This window comes from Heteronotia binoei, chromosome 20, assembly GCF_032191835.1.
Source record: "Heteronotia binoei isolate CCM8104 ecotype False Entrance Well chromosome 20, APGP_CSIRO_Hbin_v1, whole genome shotgun sequence".
NCBI classification, from domain to species: domain Eukaryota; kingdom Metazoa; phylum Chordata; class Lepidosauria; order Squamata; family Gekkonidae; genus Heteronotia; species Heteronotia binoei.
In genome coordinates, this window is record NC_083242.1 from 9,313,649 (window position 1) to 9,335,971 (window position 22,323).

The following is a 22,323-nucleotide window of genomic DNA, read 5'->3' on the forward strand; positions in this document are numbered from 1 at the left end:
GATTCAGGACGAGTTTGACCCTGGCAGAGCACAGACTATTATCTGGAGAGTCTGCCATTTTCTTTTCCGTCCTCCCCTCTACACCTGAGCTTCTGGAACTCCCCATCAAAAATTCATGCAACAATATGTTCAAGACACCATCATCTATATCCTCCGCATCTGCTGACTCTGCCTCACATATAAAAATCTCAAAGCAGATACTTCTCTCCCTGCCCCCCCCCCCGGTCCAGTTTAATCGAACCTGGATGGCAAACAGAAATTATTGTTCAGCAATGCCTCCTTCTTGAGACGAAAGCATCACGTTGGACCCAATAATGATTTCTCTTCACCACTATGTTGTTAAAAGAGGACTGTGTAGGGAAAAAATTATAACTGAAGAGCAAATGCAGGCAGGGGAGGTACGGTAGGGTAGCAACATAGGACAGATTTAGAAAAGGGGTTTGCTTAAAAGCTGATTAAAGCATTTTAACAAATGCATATGAAGTCAAAATCTAACACCAGAATATACAAAGTTCTTCATTGAGCCAACAGATTTGGAGGAAGAAGATGAAAGAAGATATTGAATTTCTACCCCGCCCTCCACTCTGAATTTCAGAGTCTCAGAGTGGCTCACAATCTCCTTTATCTTCCTCTCCCACAACAGACACCCTGTGAGATGGATGGGGCAGAGAGCACTCTCACAGCAGCTGCCTTTTCAAAGACAACTCCTATGAGAGCTATGGCTACCCCAAGGCCATTCCAGCAGCTGTAAGTGGAGTGGGGAATCAAACCCGGTTCTCCCAGATATTCCTGAATCAATTCAGCATATATTGCTCAATTGTTCCATATATCATAATCTCCATAAGGAACTATCTTGCAAGCTTTCTTTGTCTCCAGATCCATCTACTCTGCCACACAGCCATTATTTACTGAATGACACTGAGTGGGAGGTTACTGAGGCTGTGGCAAAATTTTTGGCTGACATTCTTAAATGTAAATCTAATCTTGTATAAATGCACATGTGATCTCTGTTTCTTTTTGATTTTACCTCCTATGTTTAACTTTTTACATTCTGTCTACTCTTATTTGCAATTGCTATGCCATTAAAGGTTTGGAATTCAAGTCTGCGCACTTAACCACTACACCAAACTGGCTCTCAAGGAAGCTGCTTGTTGATAGGGACAGTAATAATGTGATTTTTAAACAACAAAAAGATGAATGTTGTCATAGGTAGCACCTCCATGAAGATGAAGAAGTACTCAAGCAGGGGCAGGGATAATCTTGGTCTAAGAAACAAGTTGCTGCCAAACCTGTTTTTGCAAAACATATGACCAAATATGCGGAGATCTTACAGCCTCTCATGAGGTAGTTTGATGAGGTCTTGCCTACCATTTTTGGGTTGTCAGGGCAACCAAGAATGCTGATCGAGTCCACCATAAGCAACTTCACCAACCCACCCACCCACCCCTAGTGCAAGAGGGGAGGTTGAGAAGGAAGGGGTTTCCCCCTCTCCCTTGAGATCTTGATTTCAGATCTTGATCTGACCTAACTGAACTAATGATAGCACAAAGAGTGAGTCCAGTGGCACCTTTAAGACCCACAAAGTTTAATTCTGGGTATAGGCTTTTGTGTGCACGCAGTTACACAATGCCCACAAATGTTTACACCCAGAATTAAACTCTGCCAGTCTTAAAGGTACCACTCAACTCACACTTGGTTCTATTGCTTCAGACCAATATGGCTACTCACCTGAACTAATGATGGTTAGTTGAATGGCTTCCACCCAAATAATCTTAGTTTCCTTAGTTAGTATAGATCAGGTGGCCAAATTTGCTTAACGCAAGAGCCACACAGAATAAATGTCAGATGTTTGAGGAAGGAAGGAAGGAAGGAAGGAAGGAAGGAAGGAAGGAAGGAAGGAAGGAAGGAAGGAAGGAAGGAAGGAAGGAAGGAAGGAAGGAAGGAAGGAAGGAAAATAGATGGGTGAGGGAGCTGCAGAAAGAAAACAACTTTAACTTTAAATGCATTCTCCAAGCCCTGACTAGCTAGGCTTGGAGAAGTGATTTAAAGAGACAAATACCTTCTCCAAGCTGGCTGACAGGCAGTGGGGCTTCAAGAGCCACACAATATGTATGAATGAGCCACATGTGGCTCCCAAGCCACAGTTTGGTCACCCCTGGTATAGATGAATCACGGTTTTGGGTGATGTCTGAACTGAGCTGCTGCAGATTATCCAAGTCCAACTAAAACTGATGCAGCAGACCCCGCCCCCATTACTGGCCTCTTTCAGAATTTGTATTACGATTTAAGGCTAAGTGAATAACTAGACAAATTTGAGCATGGAGATATTTAACACCATCCTTCTGCACTTTTAACGCCAGGGACAAAATGCCTTGTTATTCCAAGTGGAAACTGGCCAGGCCAACATGACATCCTTATATTTCAAATTAATTGCAACAGAACCAAGCCAAGAATTTAATTTTAGTCCGTGCACCACTTTAATCTTATCAACAGGACAATGGGCTCCTTACTCTACACTGGCGTACGCTTGGGAGGGCAATTTATCTTCTTTAAATAATAATTGGCTTTATTATCTTTTGACTCCTCAGAACCGCCGGCTGGCAAGGTTTTAAAAAATTTCATCAATCTTATTTTGTGTTTTTTTCAAAACCCTTGTTGCAGGGTGGGGGGAGAGATGACAATGCACAGTGGACCTCTCCTAATGGTCTGCATTGGGCTCAAAAATATCTGATTTATTCATACATCTGTTGAAAAGACATGCGCCACTACATTTTTGTAGTATCCTGAACATGGGAGTCCAGCATGAAGTTGTGGGCGATTAGTGTTTGCAAATGAAATGCAACAGGCCACATCTCAGGAACGTCAGAAAAGAAGAAAGCTTAGAAATGCCCACCTCTTGCAAGCAAACGTGCCAATGGACTTAAGCTAGTTTCTTTCTTTTATTCTTTCCATGAAATATTTGAACATTGGTTTGCCTTTACCGCATCAGCCGCAGCAATAACATGATTTCCATCAAAATAAAATCAAAAAATTAAAAATTAAAACTACATAATGATGGTTTAAAACATCTCAAACTAAAACTCTCTCGGCTCGGCTTCGCGAACGAAGATTTAAGAAGGGTGCAATAGTCCACGTCTGCTGCAGGCTCGCTGGTGGCTGACAAGACCAATGCGGGACAGGCAGGTCCGGCCACAGTGGCTGCAGGGAAAAGTCTGATTTAGGATTGGTGCTGTAGCAGTGCGATTCTTCCTCAATCTCCTAAACTAAACTAAACTAAACTAAACTCCTAAACTAAACTAAAACTACCTGACAAACCAAATGATTAGATACCCAGAGCCAGGGGTGGAATTCTAGCAGGAGCTCCTTTGCATATTATGCCACACACTCCTGACGTAGCCAATCCTCCTAGAGCTTACAAGGCTCTTTTTTGTAAGCTCTTGGAGGATTGGCTACGTCAGGGGTCAAGTCAAGTTTATTGTTACAGTCAGTGACCAGCTTGTACAATCGAATCACATAAAACTTTTTGCATCAAAAACAGAATAAAACCAACAGTAGCATTCATTAAATTGGGTGCCTATGACTATTACAAAGAAATCGGATAAAAACATCCATAAAATTCATTTAAAATTTGGATGAAAGGTTAACAGTCAAATCAAGTTTAAAACAGTCATAGACCGCTACGTCAGGGGTGTGTGGCCTAATATGCAAAGGAGCTCCTACTAGAATTCCACCCCTGAAGAGCGGTGGAGTTGGTGTGCAGGTCCACTGTGCTGCCATCAGCATGCCTCCATCATCTTTATCTTTATGATATAGTAGAAACAAACCCAGCCACCTGGAAAGTAATGGATTTAGCCCTATCTGTCAGTAGCAGTGTTAATTTCTCCTGATGGGGCCCTTCCTGGGAAACAGGATAATAATGGGCCTCAAAAATCTCAAATCTTGGGTAGTGGGATGTGTCATGGGAAAAATCCTCAATGCATCTTTAGTTGCGTGAGTAGGTTCTTTCGCTATATGGAATCCCACTAAAGTAGCCTTCCCAATAGGGTTGCCAAGTCCATTTCAAGAAATATCTGGGGACTTTGGGGGTGGACCCAGGAGACTTTGGGGGTGGAGCCAGGAGACATCGGGGCGGAGCCAGGAACAAGGGTGTGACAAGCATAATTGAACTCCAAGGGAGTTCTGGCCATCACATTTAAAGGGATCGCACACCTTTTTAAATGTCTTCCTTCCATAGGAAATAATGAAGGATAGGGGCACCTTCTTTTGGGGCTCATAGAATTGGACCCCCTGGTCCAATCATTTTGAAACTTGGGGGATACTTTGGGGAGAGTCACTAGATACTATACTGAAAATTTGGTGCCTCTACCTCAAAAAACAGCGCCCCCAGAGCCCCCGAAACCTCCAGATCAATTCCCCATTATACCCTATGAGAATCGATCTCCACATAGAGAATAATGAAGTACTCAGCAGAATTCCCCCCCCCCCCCATTTCTGGCCTCTCTACTCACAAGTTGCTGCCAACTTCTTCAAAGTAACACAGACACCCCATCCCAAGAGGAAGCCTTTCAATCAGCGACTGAAGCCTCCGGAGGTAGAAACGCACATGGTCCTCTGGGGGTGGAGCTCCCCCCCCCTCCGCCGGCCAGACTCCCCGAGGAGACGCCTGTAGCAGCCGGAGAGGACGCAAGGACTACGAGTCCCAGCATGCACCTCGTAAAGGGAGGCCACGCCGTTTCCCCACCCCCCACCCCCGCTTCCACGTTTTTGGAGAGCAGGAGAAAAGGCTGCTAATCCAGGGGTCCCCCGGCAGGGCGGGGGGTTTGGGAAGCCTACTTCCCAAACTGCAAGTGGTAGAGAACCAAACATAGGGTGGCACCTAGAGATTTATTACAATGAATTTCCAGTCAACCAATGTCAGTTCCCCAGGAAAAAAGGGCTGCTTTGGAGGGTGAACTCTATGGCATTGCGTCCTGCTGAGGTCCAGATCCTCCCCAAGCTCCACCCCCAAAATCTCCAGGTATTTCCAAACCCAGAGCTGGCAACCCTATATTTGTCAATATCCCTAAGAGCTGGGTATGCTGGTTAAGAGAAGCAAGATTGCAGGGATTCATCTGTGTATCCAAGTCAGTGTGGTTTTAGTGACAATTTTTTAATTTCCTAGTGATCTGAAGGAATTTTTTACAATGAAAAAAGAAAGAAGGATTTGGTTCATTAAGAACAAGAGAGCATATGCTAACTACAGAAGTAGGAAGAAGTAGAAAAAGGAGGAGGAGCTGGATTTATACCCCACCTTTCACTACCCAGAGGAGACTCAAAGTGGTTTACAATCTCCTTCCCTTCCTCTCCCCACAAGAGCCACCCTGTAAGGTGGGTGGGGCTGAAAGAGTTCTGAGAAAACTGTGACTGACCCAAGGTCACCCAGCTGGCTTTATGTGGAAAAGTGGGGAAATCAAACCTGGGTCTCCAGATTAGAGTCCACCGCTCTTAACCGCTACACCAAACCGGCAGAATGGGAAGGAATCACATTCCAACTAGCGATTTACAGCTTTCTACACAGACTTAATTTATATGAATCGCAAGAAATACGGAATAAAAAGGCAAACTTTTACCCAATTTACAGGAAATTAGCTTACAGATAGTAGGCAGAGATCTTTCAAATCATCTACTGACTGACCTTTTCAATTGAAGATGTCATGTATTGTGCCTGGCACTTTTTACATAACAAGCAAATGCTCTATTACTGAGCCACAGTCTCACCTCTGTTTTACATTTCACAGATTAAACACTTTTAGGGGACACCTATGTTCCACTCGGGGCCTGAGGCTTCCGTAGCATTGAGACCCACCCGCTCCTGCTGGATCTTGCATTAATCTGTGTTGTCAGGGATCTGTTTTTCTATGCTTGGCTTGGGGCAGGGCTTTTTTTTGAGTAGGAACGCAGTTCCGGATGGCTTGGTGTCAGGGGGTGTGGCCTAATGTGCAAATGAGTCTCTGCTGGGTTATTTCTACAAAAAATTCTACAATGGTGATGTTAGAGGGTGTGGCCTAATATGCAAATGAGTTCCTGCTGAGCTTTTTCTACCAGAAAAGCCTTGGTTTGGGCGCATATCTCAGTGATTAGACCAACTGTTTGGATTTCTTGGTTGTTGTTTTTAAAGCCTACATCTGTTTCAACTCTGCTCCATATAAACTTGTGTGACATTTTAAAACAACTTTGTGTGTCAGTTGCCCACAGAACACTGCCTTACAATGAATGGATTTGTCTTGAGGTTGCTAAGGGGTTCTCACCATTGGGGGGGGGGGGGAGACTGAAATGACTACCTCTTCCAGAATTTCTCTCAAGGTTTACCAGAAATGTGTGACCCTGGCTCCCAGTGGCTTTGCTGAGACTCATTAAGCACTATTTTTGAAGTCTCCTTTGCACATCTTTTGCATACATCTTTAAGAATGTCTCCTGCTGCAATCCAGTTATTTTTTGTTCATATCTATTGAGTTTATCCAATTTGTTCCCCCACAAACACCTTTCTAATCTCAAGCACCCATTGTTACCTTGTTTACTTGAGAAATGTATTAACAAATTATTCATATCCAACATCTCTGAAACCTACGGCTGCTTTGAGAACGGAAGTATCGTAAAAGCAGTTGAGAACAAGACTCTAACCTCTTGCCTGGCAAGGCTATGCTTTAGATCAGGGGTGTCAAACATGAGGCCCGGGAACCAAATCAGGCCCCTGCAGGGTTTCTATCAGGCCGCTGAGCAACTGGCTGTCATCTGCTTCCTCTCCCTCTCTCTTGCTTCCTTCTGCATCACAGCTTGCTTTGCCAGGCTTGTTCAATAGCACAGGAGCTACAGAGCAAAACCTCTATTTTCTCCATTGGCTGAGGCTCCTCCCTTGGGGAAGAAGGGGGAGGGAGGCACAGCTTGCTTTGCCAGACTCTCTCAATTGCACAGCAGAGCGACTGAGCCAAGCTTCTCTTCCTTCCTTTGCCCAGTTCCCTGGATCCCATGGGAGCAATACAAAGAAAGCACCTTTAAGACCAGCGAGTGCTAATATTTTGAGCATGTTTTACGTTTTTATAGAAATCTTTTAATTGTGTTTGTCTGTGTCCTTTATAGAGTTTATATATCCACTAAAGGTAAAAGGTAAAGGTAGTCCCCTGTGCAAGCACCAGTCGCTTCCGACTCTGGGATGACGTTGCTTTCACAACGTTTTCACGGCAGACTTTTTACGGGGTGGTTTGCCATTGCCTTCCCCAATCATCTACACTTTCCCCCCAGCAATCTGGGTCCTCATTTTACTAACCTCGGAAGGATGGAAGGCTGAGTCAACCATGAGTCGGCTACCTGAACCAGCTTCCGCTGGAATCGAACTCAGGTCGTGAGCAGAGCTTAGGACTGCAGCACTGCAGCTTTACCACTCTGTGCTACCTAATCTTAAACAGGTACACACATGCCCGGCCCGACAAGGTCTCATTTATGTCAGATCTGGCCCTCATAATAAATGAGTTTGACATCCCTGCTTTAGATCTCAATTTCCCCACCCTTGTTTTTTCTATCATTACCAAACAGAGCTTTACCAGTATCCCACCCTCTCTTGTTCTCTTTCAAACACATAGGCTTTCTTTAAACGGCCATGCCGTTCTCACCCTATAGCATACTGTAAAATATTTTATTCGCATGGCCGCAAACTGACTACTCCCAAATGTTAATTAAGATCAGAAAATGAGCTAGAGAGTGCATTAGTGGTTATGTAATACAGACCATTAAAGCTTGCTTTATAAATGAATGCCATTAAATTCGGAGTATAGCTGTTTTTCCTGTGCTGCCAAAGAAAGGGAAAGAAAGGTTAGGCAGCAGCTTTTATTTGAGACTTTTTTTCAAGCCAGTTAGCAAGGCTGTGGGAAATGTAATTGCAAAGTCTGTTTTACAAGTCAAAGCCAGAAAACCCGTGGCAAAAGCAAGGCGGGAAGTCCAGCCTTGGCTTCTCATTATACGGACCCGTTCAGAACACAAATGCAGCCCTAATACTAGCATCAGCTGTCGCACGCATTCTCTCAGAGCTCACACAGGGGACTAGTGCTGTTTGTGAGCATTTCAGAATAGCCATCTTGGGAATTTCCACTGTAAGCTTTTAGACAGCACTTATGCAACACTAGGCATTGGTAACAGGCTACAGGGAAACTTGCTGTGAGCAGCTATTGTAGAGGAGCATCCGCTCAGTTTTCTGTCCCCTTTGAATGTGTTTGTTTGATGCAGAAGTACTTGAAACAGCAACTGTCTATGTCCACCTATCTCCCAGGATAGATCAATTCACTCTGTACCTGGAAACATATGGCTAGAAGACCTCTCCCCTGATTTATTAAAGAGTACAGGATGTTAGAAATCCCACTGTTGTCCATGTAGATAAGGAGAAAACGTGGAGCAAATGAAGAACTAAGTATATCTCCATTTGTCTGTCACTGATGATCCCCTCGTCTGAAAAAGTATGCATGCCTATGAAAGCTTACATTCTGAATAAAACTTTGTTGGCCTACTTTGTTCTAGTGATAGAATGAGGTAGGGCAGATATCCCAGAGGTGAGACAGAATGGCTCAGTTCTGCCTCTAAACCCAACAAAGCAGCTCAAAACCGGCAACTTAAGCAGGTCTCTAGAGAGGCAACATATACATTTCCTAAATAAAATGCATAACCTAAAATGCTACCCCACTGGCTTTTGTGAAACATGTAATCAGTGACAATGCACATTTAGCGTTAGGGTGCACATATTTCCCCCAGTATGAGGACATACAGACAGACTACAGATAAATTTTTTTCAGGAGAAAATGGTAAGAGGAAAAAATCAAAATCTCTACTTTTACTTCATGCTCACAGACTTCCAGAATAGACAGGACACAATACATCCCAATTCACTTTCCCTGCATTGGTTTTGTTTTGTTTTTCCCCATTCAGAACACTGGATTTCTTATGGGGCCATGATCCCATTTCTTTAGCAAAGCAACTGCATATTTAACCAGTCCCATTGATCCGCTGATCACTCATTGAGCAATTTAGTGTCAGAAAAGAGGAAGTGGATTCTCTCACATTGTTTAAAGAGGAGGTACTGGTGCAATGCAAGTGCTCAAATCCTCTACAAATGTGTGTTATCACTGAAAAATAGATGGATCGACAGGCAGGCAGAGATGATGATGATAGATAGATAGATAGATAGATAGATAGATAGATAGATAGATAGATAGATAGATAGATAGATAGATAGATAGATAATGATGATGATGAAGAAGAAGAAGAAGAAGAAGAAGAAGAAGAAAGATAGATAGATAGATAGATAGATAGATAGATAGATAGATAGATAGATAGATAGATAGATGATAGATAGATAGATAGATAGATAGATAGATAGATAGATAGATAGATATGATGATGATGATGATGATGAAGATAGACAGACAGACAGACAGACAGACAGACAGACAGATAGATAGATAGATAGATAGATATGATGATGATGATGAAGATAGATAGATAATGATGATGATGATGATGAAGATAGATAGATAATGATGATGATGATGATGAAGATAGATAGATTGATTTAAAAAAAATCTGCTGAAATTTAAATGTTCAGAAGTATGCAAGATTAAAGAACCCTTAGATTTTAAAGCATACCGAGAAATTACACATCTCTAAGACTGATGGTGAAGAAACTGAAATTGTTAATTATTTTCTATTCTTTGGCTCCATCGTCAACCAGAGGGAAGACTGCAACCAAGAAATCAGAAGGTGATTGAGACCAGGAAGAACAATAAAGAAGCTAGATAAGATTCTTAGGTGTCAGGATCAGTGTCTGGTGATAAAAATCAAGAAAATTCATGCCGTAGTATTCCTTCTTAGTATGTATAGGTGTGAACACTGGACAATAAAGAAAGCAGACCAGAAGAAAGTAGATTCTTTCAAAATATGGTTTTGTAGGAGAAATTTTCTGATACTGTGGACCACCAAATAGTTAAATATGTCGTTCTATATTAAATCAGACTCTCCCTAGAAGCAAAAATGACTAAACTGAAGCCATCATACTCTGGCTACAGTATGAGAAGATAAGAGTCACTGGAAAAGACAATAATGTTAGGAAAAGCTGAAGGCCGCAGAAAAAGGGGGAAGACCCAACATGAGATGAATTGACTCAGTCAAAGACTGAGTTTGTAAGAACTAAGCAATGCTTTTAATGAGAGTATGTTTTGGAGGTCATTAATTCATAGGGTAGCAATAAATTGGAAGTACCTTGATGGCACTATGTGCATAATTTTAAAACATTTCCCCAGAAATGGAAAAGAAGCCAAGGGCATTAAAATATCAGTCAAACATGCACAGAAAACTTAAGTACTTCCTAATATACAATATCAGAACGGCGTTTCCATTGCTGTTCCTTCTCTCCTTGGGACTCATCTTATTGAAATTAAAGCAGCACCTTCCTCTAAATTGGACAACCTGTGTCTTCCACTTGCAGGAGTCAGACAGAAGACAGAACATTATGTCCAACAAGTATCCAATGGTTCATTAAATATTATGTAACAACAACTTCGAAAACGGTACTAACTCATTTATTCTGGAAGCCAGGTCTCCTTTACTCTCTGTGACATGCCTAGCATAAAGAAGCTGGTATTGAATGCCTATTTTGATTTGCAGTACGGGGGAAAAACAAAAAGTCCCGACCGCTTGCAGCTCCATATGTTCTAATTTAGAGCATATAGCTCTCAATTCAGCAGGTTGCCCATTATCTGAACCTTGGTTTGTATAAACTCCTATGGACATGTCTCTTCAGTTTATGCCTCATGCAGCTACAGATTAAAAAGAGCATCGTAGGGTGAAAAGGATCTAAAGATCTTTGGGCTTAATACACTGAACTGCCGCAGAGTCTGTTTCCAACACCTTTGACATAGGGTAGTTCCACTCTCCTGTTGCTTGAAGAGTGCACAGGGGTACCAGGAAAAGGGGTTTCATGCAGCTTCTCATGGGCAAGAACTTACTATAAGTCCTTTTGGAAGAAAGCCGCTTTTCAGCACTGATCTTGCTTTCACCTCCAACTTGCTTTTGTTTTCAGGCTAATTACTTACTTCCTATTTATTCCTGACTGGTTGGCTCCCTTGGGTAGGGCTGCCAAGCCCCTGGTCCGGGCGGGGAATCTCCTCTCCCGACGTTACCGGCACCCAGAAGTGATGTCATCATGCCACTGATGTTGTGCAGCAGCCACTCTAGGCATTTCCGGGAAAAGTCTATGGTTTTCCTGGACGCTCTAGTCATTTGGGAGGGAAAACTCTATGGTACAATAGGTACCATAGAGTTTTTCCCTCCCAAATGGCTAGAGTGTCCAGGAAAACCATAGTGTTTTCCTGGAAACGCCTAGAGTGACTGCTGCATGACATCCCCCAAGGAACTTGGCAACCCTACCTTTGGGAAGGCATTCAAGATGTAATGGTGAATTATCAGCTCCTATTTCCTTGACCAAATGATACTTTTCATTTTGTAGCCATCAAATGTCACTGCTCATACCTATTTATTGCTTTGTTGTTTAGTGTTAATGTGAAGAACTGGGAGGAGGGGGGAGTGGCGTCAGTGGAAATAGCCAGTAAATTACAACTGATTCCTGAATCCCCAAGAGAACCAGGTAACTGTAGAAAAGAAGGAAGTAATTAATGAAGAATGAGGAGGAGAGATGAAAATATAAAGGGATAGTGACTCTTGGACACATCCATAGTTCTTCAGTTATCCATATGGGAGAGCCACAAGCTGCAATTGCATTTTAAATTTCACAAATTGCCACAAATCCGAAACAGGACAAAAATAGTGATCTGAAACAGGACAGGAATAGTTCAGAAGATTATGAAATGCCAGGTGCTCTGCAGTAGCAATTTCAGACTGAAAAGCTAGTATGAACCAATCACACTCACTCCCATAATCCAGAGAACAGCACAGTACAAGCATGGAATATTCATGCAGACAGTGAAGATTATGTTTAAGAAGGCACAACTCAATGCACCTCAGGTACACTGTGATGAATGCCAGTGGAAGAAGCTGGAGGGAGAAATAACATGGTCATCGAGCCATTATGACCAGATGGCAACTCCACCGCACTTTCAAACAAGTTAAGCTCCCAAGAAGAAAACCACATGCGAGAAGTGATTTTCCAAACAACAAAATATTCTTAACAATTTAGAACCCCCTGCTCAATATCCAGTCTCCACTGGTGGCCATCAGGGCTATTAGAGCAAAGGAGGAGGAAGTATGTATTTATTTAAAGATCAGTCACATTTAACCAAAACTTTTGCCTATGTGAATGTTTATATAGGACTGAGGCCATTGGGATAATGACCGTATTTATGGCTATGATTGAGAAAAGTGCAACAGAATTAGCCACATATGTTCGGGGAGATTATTTCCCTGCTTTTCTGAATAGCGGTTTTCCGCAGCTCCTGCTGCTGCGCTAAATCATAGACTTAGTCCCCTGAAAATAGATGAGAAAAAGTGGGCAGGAGGGGATCACTGCAAAAAGGAAACAGCCTTTCTTACATATTTATTTCGTTTTATTTTATTTGTATCCCACCCACCCCCACCGAAGCAGGCTCAGATTCATAACATGGCAGACACTACACTACTTTATCAAAGCAGTGGAAACTGTAGCAAAAAGAGGGGGCTCAACAGTCTGTGGGTCAGAATGGCTTATATGATGGGTCCCCAAGCTTTTTGAGCCGGTTGGCACCTTGAGAATTCTGACACAGGGTGGTGAGCACCAGTGTTCCCTCAGAGCTGAGTTAGTTAGCTCACAGTTTTTTTAGCCTCTGGCTCACACGTTTTTCTCGTAGCTCAGGAAAAATGGCAAGTTATGCATTAGCTCACAATTTTAATGTCAATAGCTCACAATGTGGAATTTTTGCTCACAAGACTCCACAGCTTAGAAGCAGCATCCACACAACCACAAAACAATTGCTGTAGGACACAGCGCCACACACACACAAAAAAGAGTACACCCAAGTACAGGGGAGAAGAGGGGTAATTTGAAAAAAATACCCCATTGGGAATGAGGCATGAGAAACAAAGAATATGGTAACAGTCGCTGATAAAATTTCTTATTCGCCCAGCCAATCAGTCCTCCAGGACCAATGAGAAGGCCTGCTGGGCAACTGCTCCACCCGAGCCCACTCATATACTTGCCGTGTGCCAGGAAAGGCATTGGCACATGCCCATGGGCATCGCATTGAGGGCCCCCTGGTTTGTATCATCCTTCAAGGAACAATGCAATTCAAATGCATTCATCCTATGGTAATTCATGACAGCCTCCTTCTGAGTCATTAAGAGGTCTTCTTTGACCAGATGCTAATCACAACAACCTTTCAACCCACAGACAAAGAGCCCAGGACTCATTCTTAGAATTTTGATTTCAAGAGACAGGAAGTATCACTCAAGAACACACCTAAGATCACACTCTGTTTGTGGGTGCTGAGGAAGGGAGAATATCCTTCTATGGTCCTGTGCATGCAAACCTCATTTCAGGATCTAGCAGCTGAAATTTCAGTACTCACTTGTCACGCTCAGGAAAATAAATGGGCTTGTCTTGTTCTCTCCATTTCTTTCATTGACCGCCTGGACATAGTAGGCCCCTGCGTCCGCCGCCGTTGTTGCAAGGATGACCAACTGATTCTCTACAGTGATCGCTCTGTTGGGGAGGGAAAAGGAGACATTTCAATGAAGATGAAAAGCAGCGTTACAACATCTTCACAGCCAGCGGGGCGAGGCTGTGTAGGTTTTTAGAGGTCGTCCCTGCCAAAATGACAGACATTAAACTTCAAACACAACCCACGATGTAGGCTCTTAAGCGCGGAAATCTTTGAAGTTGCTCTACTTGACATTAAAAAAAAAATCTTCCAGGATGTTCAATGGTGGCCAAACCCACACACAGAGATTTGAATGCAGAGCGCTTTTTTAGGCATGCCCAGGAATCTGTGCACAATCTCTGGATGGTCGAAAGATCATAATTAAAGCAGCCAATCCCCAGGCCGTGTTACAAACTGGGTTTGAAATCCATTCCCCCTTGGTTTCAAAAGCTACTTGCCATTCAGGATTGAACATATCAAGACAGGGGGCTAGGTTCTGTTCTCAGGTTTATAAGGAACGCAGAAATAATAATGATAATAATAATAATAATAATAATAATAATAATAAGAAGAAGAAGAAGAAGAAGAAGAAGAAGAAGAAGAAGAAGAAGAAGAAGAAGAAGAAGAAGAAGAAGAAGAAGAAGAAGAAGAAGAAGAAGAAGAAGAAGAAGAAGAAGAAGTTTTTATTTATACCCCGCCCTCCCCGCCAAGGCAGGCTCTGGGCGGCTTACAGAACATGATACGATATCATGATATCACAATAACAGATAAAATCAATCAACAATATAAATACAAATATAAATTAATTTTTAAAAGTTAAAACAATACAGTGGTGCTACAGTCTCTATTTATCCAGGCAGCGTAATATTCATTCTGGTTACGTCTTAAAGGCTTCTTGGAAGAGGGCAGTTTTGCAGGCCCTGCGGAACTGGTTGAGGTCCCGCAGGGCCCGCACCTCCTCCGGCAGCTGATTCCACCATTGGGGGGCTTTTATAGAGAAGGCCAGCTCCCTAGTTGTTTTAAGTTTGGCCTCCTTAGGCCCAGGGATTTCCAAAAGATTTTGTGAACTGGAACGCAGTGCTCTCTGGGGAACATATGGAGAGAGGCGGTCCCTGAGGTAGGCAGGTCCTCGGCCATATAGGGCTTTATAGGTGATAACCAGCACCTTGTAACGAACCCGGTATACAATTGGCAGCCAGTGCAGTTCCCGCAGCCTAGGCCGCATGTGTTCCCACCGAGGTAGTCCCACTAGTAGCCCGGCTGCTGCGTTCTGCACTAGCTGCAGTTTCCACGTTCGGTACGGGGGCAGCCCCATGTAGAGGGCATTACAGTAGTCCAATCTCGAGGTGACCGTCGCATGGATCACTGTTGCCAGGTCGCCTCGCTCCAAGAAGGGGGCCAACTGCCTCGCCCGTCTAAGATGAAAAAAGGCGGATTTGGCAGTGGCCGTTATCTGGGCCTCCATTGTCAAGGAGGACTCCAGTAGCACTCCCAAGCTCCTGACTTCACGCACTGGTACCAGTGGCGTCCTGTCAAAAGCTGGAAGGAGAATCCCCCCTTCCGGGCCACTGCGGCCTAGGCAAAGGACCTCTGTCTTCGCTGGATTCAATTTCAACCCGCTCAGCTTGATCCAATCAGCAACGGCTTGCAATGCCCAGTCCAGATTTATAGAAAGTGAGGCAAATAGGCCAAACTGTAATCTTTTAACAAATTTTTATAAATGACTTTTAAAAGATTCAAAGCAGGGCTTTTTTTGTAGCAAGAACTCTTTTGCATATTAGGCCACACACCCCTGATGTAGCCAATCCTTCAAGAGCTTATGGGGCTTAGTACAAGGCTATTGTAAGCTGCAGAAGGATTGGTTACATCAGGGGTGTGTGGCCTAATATGCAAAGGAGTTCCTACTGCAATTTTTTTTAAAAAAGCTCTGGTTTAAAGGATTACATGGTAATCTTCATGGCTTTTTTTGTAGCAGGAACTCCTAGAGCTTACAGTAGGCCCTGCACTAAGAGCCCTGTAAGCTCTTGGAGGATTGGCTACATCAGGGCTGTGTGGTCTAATATGCAAAGGAGTTCCTCCTGCAAAAAAGCCCTGCTAATCTTATTTATTCTCCTTTACGATCATAATCCTTAAATTATCAAATGCTAACATGCAGATTCTTGGTGGGACTTTTCTAAGGTGCTTTTAAGACTGTTTTAAGTGACTAAAATGATCCGGTCAATGACTGTAATAGTAATAAACTGAACTGAACACTGAACACATAAAAAGCTGCCTTTTTCTGAATCAGCCCATTGGTCCATCAAGGCAATGCCAGATTAAACCCTGTGGAGGCCCCTAGGCAGTCGAAATCTTGGGGGGCTCCTCACAAATTATCTCAGAGTCAAAGCACCCATCATGCCACCCACGGCCCCTGCTGCAGCCTGCAGGCCCCTTCTCAAAAGCTGTGGGGGGAGAGGCAGAGAGAGGCAAACTTGGCGACAACGCCAGCAGCAGTTGTACCAGACAAGTCGGGCAAAGTGCAACTCAGTTGCTGGCTGCATGTGCAGGCTGAGAGGGCTGCAAGCAGGGGGGAAACGGGGGAAGGGGGAAGCCAGCCCAGGACCCCTAAAGGTGAGGGGGTCCATAGGCCATAGTGCCTACTTGGCCTAATTGTTAATCCAACTCTGCATCAAAGTCAGTATTGCCTACTCAGACCGGCAGCTGCTCTCCAGGGTTTCAGTCAGAAGTTTTTCACATCCCCAACTACCTCATCCTTTTTCACTGGAAATCCCGGGAACTGAACCTGGGAGCTTGTGCATAACAAACAGACACTCTACTACTGAGCCACAGCTGGGAATTGAAAAGCATGCATATTAGGGTTGCCGACCTCCAGATGGACCAGATATAGAAATAATCGTGAATGTTTCACTAAACACCAGTCTTACATTGTCTGATCTTACAATATTCAATGAACCCAATTGTCAATTATGTGCAAAACTGTCGTATGAGTCTATTTAAAACTTTGTCGTAGGGTTACCAAGTCTAATTCAAGAAATATTTGGGGACTTTCGGGGTGGAGCCAGGAGCAAGGTTGTGACAAGCACAACTGAGCTCCAAAGGCAGTTCTGGCCATCACATTTAAAGGGACTGCACACTTTTTAAATGCCTTCCTTCTGTTGGAAATAATCAAGGATAGGGGCTTCTTTGGGGGCTCATAGAATTGAAACATGGAGGGTATTTTGGGGAGAGGCACTGGATTCTATACTGAAAATGTGGTGCCTCTATCTCAAAACACAGCCACCCCCCAGAGCCCCAGATACTCGTGGATCAATTTCCCATTATACCCTATGGGAATTGGTTTCCATAGGGAATAGTGGCATGCCCAGCAGACATTTCCCCCCCCCCCACTTTCTGATGACCCTGAAGCGGGGGGAGGTCCTTCAAACTGGGAGATCCCCTGCCCCCACCTGGGGATTGGCAACCCTACTTTGTTGGTTGATCTTAACGATGCCACTGGACTCTAACTTTGTTATATTGCTTCGGACCAACACGGCTACCCACCCGGAAAAAGAACTCTTAGTGATACTACAAGATACTTCGCTCATGTAAATTGAAGACAGTTATCTCAGCAAATGCTCAATATTCAAAGGCCAATAATTTGGGGGGGGAGGGGCACTAAAAATCAAATGCTTATTGATGTTTAATTGTGTTTCAAAAATCATTTCCCTGTCTTTGTTTTAAGCTCCTTTGTACATAAAGCACAGAGACGCAACTAACAAGCCGCTTAAACAAAAACTAACAGATATCGGCAGCAGACTCTCAGAGGGTAAACAGTTATCTGTATGATCTGCGTTAATTTGTCTCTGATACGTACAGGCGGAACTGGTGCAAACGGCTAATTAACATGCTCAAATGGGAAGCCACAGAGGGACGACAGGGCAAAGTTCCTTCTAATTCTCAGCTATAAATTGCACTGCCCTAAAAGTCAGCGACTTCATCGTCTCAAAGGACTCGGTAAACACCAGAGTCCAATCTCTCGTGCTGTTCATTTACACTTGTTGACAGACAGTGTGCCCTGTTTGTTCAGTTATTGGCACTCAGTGGCGACTGAATGAATCCAGAGACCATATCGGAAGGTTTCTATACTGCCCTCCAAAATACTCAAAACTCTTTCGCTTGGAGAAATATCAACTGAGGGGTGACATGATTGAGGTTTACAAGATTATGCATGGGATAGAGAAGGCAGAGAAAGAAGTACTTTCTCCCTTTCTCACAATACAAGAACTTGTGGGCACTCCATGAAATAGCTGAGCAGTCAGGCTAGAATGGATAAAAGGAAGTACTTCTTCACTCAAAGGGTGATTAACACGTGGAATTCACTGCCACAGGAGGTGGTGGCGGCTACAAGCATTGCCAGTTTCAAGAGGGGATTGGATAAACATATGGAGCAGAGGTCCATCAGTGGCTATTAGTCACAGCGTATTGATGAAACTCTCTGTCCGGTGCAGTGATGCTCTGTATTCTTGGTGCTGGGAAGGGCAACAGTGGGAGAGCTTCTAGTGTCCTGGCCCCACTGATGGACTTCCTGATGGCACCTGGGGATTTTTGACCACTGTGTGACACCGAGTGTTAGACTGGATGGGTCATTGGCCTGATCCGACATGGCTTCTCTTATGTTCTTAAAACGTAGAATGCTGAGACAAGATTTGTAACTTTTTTTGGGGGGGTCTTCTGGGAGGAGGATGCTGATTTCAATTGTTGCCAGTTCCTCAGAGTTTAAGCTGTAAGTAACCAACTCCCCGGCTCTTTGCTGCGACATCTAAAAATATGCCTTGCTGAAATTACAGTGGCTATGAACCCACTCGCATGCTGAACTGCTTGCTGAAGGCCGGTCCCAGGTGGTGTGGTGTCTCTATGTGATGAGATAAAGTCTCTAGCAGGTGGGACTCAGTTACAAAAATACATGCCGGTCTATGAGGACAGCAAATTTCCAGCAGTTACCATTGCAGTCAGCAGCATGAGTGCGTTTCCATGTCGAAGAGTCAGAGATTGTGGCAACGGGGGAGGGCAGAGTTTGAGATTGACTTCCATGTTTGCAAGCTAGAGCTAGGGGGGAAAAAAGAACTCTTATAGAGAAATGGAGGTTTGGTGGATGAAGAAAAATGGATATCTATGAAATTAAGCTGATAACTGACTAGAACCGGGTTTTTTTTGGATAAGTTGCATCAGTTACATTAGAGCAAGAGTAACTCTTATTAGCTTTAATTTTATGGGGTTGTGTTATATATAGAAGACACGAGAACAAAATCGAACTTGGCACTTCAAAGGTTTTTCTGCTTTATGGTGAAATTTTTGATTTCAATGTATTCCAGAGAGGTAGCACCATTTCACCTTCTCCTGGCCCTCCAGGAAAAGACAGCAGTTCTAAATCAGGTCAAAATGGACGTAAAAGTTGAAGCACAGAGAGAAAAAGGCCGATTCCACCTTGTTTTTAATCAGGATATTGGACATATATAGGAGTATGAAAAAACGATGGTGTATGGAAATTACTTAATTTGATATGGAAGCAAGCTTCAGGTGTGTTGTGCATGCAAAACTGAAACATTAAATTGCAAGTCTAAATACATCTCCTTATTCTGAGAGGGGTTTTGTAGGTTTGAGAATGGACAGTGTTTTACCATATTGAAGAAACAGAAAAAAGGGAAACCTTAGATAACCTCTCATTAGAGTAAACTCAAAGATACACAAAGCGCACAGAGAAGAAAGAAAAATGAAGGAATTAGGTGGTTGTTTTTTTTAAGGCATAGAGGCTCATGAACAGACAGACTAGCTTGCCATGGCAATTTAAAGAGAAAGCGATAATATGTTGTGAAAAATAAAAGTTTTAGCAGTGTGCATCCACCCCAATCCAGAACCCCAGGCATGAAACATCTCTCTGTTCTCTTTTAGAGTAGGAAAAATGTTTATTTCACTCACACACACACATCATCACTGCACTGTTTTTCATGAGCCGTTTTGTGCAGTCACTGATCTCAGAACTGCAGAACATACCAGAGCTTTTGCAGTATGAACCAGTTCCATCACCCCCTTGAATTCTCCCCCCTTTTTTTTGGAACTACAATCCTGTGTTGAGGAGCACAACAAGTATCTCACCTGCCCGAATACCTCCAGCTACCACAGACACCATCGCTGTAAGAGAAGTGTCTGATACGGAGAAAGCTAATGGAAGGGGGTGGGATGCAGAAATCCAGAGCTTTTTTTGGTAGAAAAAGCCCAGCAGGAACCCATTTGCATATTAGGCCACACACCCCAACATCACCATTGTTTTATACAGGGGGGGGTTGTAGAAAAAAGCCCAGCAGGAACTCATTTGCATATTGGGCCACATCCCCTGACACCAAGCCAGCCGGGATTGCATTCCTGCTCGAAAAAAGCCCTGCAGAAATCCATCAGAACATAAGAACATAAGAGAAGCCATGCTGGATCAGGCCAATGGCCCATCCAGTCCAACACTGTCACACAGTGGCCAAAACCAGGTGCCATCAGGAGGTCCATCAGTGGAGCCAAGACACCAGAAGCCCTCAATGCAAGAAGAACAATACATAAGCCATGAGTTAATCTAGTGAACATAAGAGAGGCCCTTCTGTACCACAGAACCCTTAACATTTCCTTTGGCAACGGATATGAATGGATCGGAAAACCATCTCACCTGAAGAACCCGTGTGGCTACTAGATTTATTTATTTACTCATTTACATTACACTTCTATCCCGCCCTCTCCGCAAGCGGACTCAGGGCAGCTCACAACATTCGTTTAAAACAGTAAATCAATAAAATCTATAAAACATTAATACAATTAAAATTTAAAAACTCTGGCAGATGAACTCTGGCAGAACCCTGTGGCAAAGCTTTGAAAGGCAATACAAAAAAAAATGCAATCCAAATGAAGTGAGATCAGTCTGAAATAGAAGCTGAACAGATCTCTGTTGCCTGGAGATAACAGCAGGAGTACTGGGATATTTGGTTAATATAGCAGAGTTTTGACCAGTCACAGAAGCGCGATAAGTGCAGTAAATACATCTCCCAAGAAGTATATTGCAAAAAAGGCAAATTTACACTTATTCAAGTAAATTCAGTTCCTATTCAGGTTGTAGTCGGAGGGAGAGAGAGAAAGAGAAGCCTAATCTAAAGAGTACATTCCCTATTATATGGACATGTGGACATATGAAGCTGCCTTATACTGAATCAGACCCTTGGTCCATCAAAGTCAGTATTGTCTACTCAGACTGGCAGCGGCTCTCCAGGGTCTCAAGCTGAGGTTTTTCACACCTATTTGCCTGGACCCTTTTTTGGAGATGCCAGAGATTGAACCTGGGACCTTCTGCTTCCCAAGCAGATGCTCTACCACTGAGCCACCATCCCTCCCCTGGCCAGCTTGTCTGGTATCAAGCGTGTGGGAGGATGAGGGCATTGTTTCTACAGGAGAGACCTGCAGAGACGTGTCTCCATGGAAGGCCATGAAAAACAAGGGAGAGAACAAAGGGAGAGAGAAGGGGGTCGAAAGGCAGCTCCCAGGTTAAGACAAAGAGAAGCATCCCATTCAAGGAGCTAACACCTGTATACACTTAGAGTGATGTAACACCCCAGCACAGACACTCAATGGTCCATGGCACTTGGTCTTTTTAGCCACTGTGTAACACAGAGAGTTGGACTGGATGGGTCATTGGCCTGCTCCAACATGGCTTCTCTTATGTTCTTGTGTGATACAGAGTGCTGGACTGGATAGGCCACTGGCCTGATCCAACATGGCTTCTCTTATGTTCTTGTGTGACACAGAGTGTTGGACTGGATGGGCCATTGGCCTGATCCAACATGGCTTCTCTTATGTTCTTATGTGACACAGAGTGTTGGACTGGATGGGCCATTGGCCTGATCCAACATGGCTTCTCTTATGTTCTTATGTGACACAGAGTGTTGGACTGGATGGGCCATTGGCCTGATCCAACATGGCTTCTCTTATGTTCTTATGTGACACAGAGTGTTGGACTGGATGAGCCATTGGCCTGATCCAACATGGCTTCTCTTATGTTCTTATGTGACACAGAGTGTTGGTTTTTTTAGCCACTGTGTAATACAGAGAGTTGGACTGGATGGGCCATTGGCCTGATCCAACATGGCTTCTCTTATGTTCTTTCATTAGAATATCAGTTTCCTTCCATAACTAGATCATGGTACGGTTGTTTTGGTTTTTTGTGTACATTGGGGGGGGGGGGGGAGATGATCAATGAAACCCAATCAAAGGTGCTGTTGAATTACAGATCTAAATCAGTTCTCTGGATTGTAGTGTTGTGTTTTTTTTGAGGGGGGAAGTATTTATTTATTCATTTTCCCTCCATCCTTGCTTTGTGACAAATAACCCTTGACAAAAGAACAGCTTCCATTTTCAGCTTTTCATTTGTTTGTTGCTACTTTTAGTGTCCCAGTTCTCTAACCAAAATCCCAGTTCCAGAATATTTAAGCTTTATGCTGCTTGAGGTAAACAAATGTGACAGATTTGTTTTAATCTGTCAATAATTTACCCTTGGCACACAGGGAGAGCAGCAGCGAGACAGAGCATGATATTTGGAGACAGAAACGTATCTGGCAGAATAACAACATGCCAATGGACGTGTCGCCACCTTGACCTGTCAGCATTGCAA

General features: G+C 43.6%; 1 protein-coding gene across 1 annotated transcript in view; it reads right to left on the reverse strand.

Annotated features, from left to right (window-relative positions):
- The window catches only part of SDK1 (sidekick cell adhesion molecule 1), a 936,924-nt gene that overhangs the window by 540,448 nt on the left and 374,153 nt on the right, over positions 1-22,323 (reverse strand). Inside the window, exons 5-6 of the mRNA XM_060260466.1 lie at positions 13,575-13,708; positions 7,419-7,428 (exon numbers count right to left, since the gene is read on the reverse strand). Of these exons, the coding sequence (XP_060116449.1) occupies positions 7,419-7,428; positions 13,575-13,708 (144 nt within the window). The remainder of the gene's footprint in view (positions 1-7,418; positions 7,429-13,574; positions 13,709-22,323) is intronic.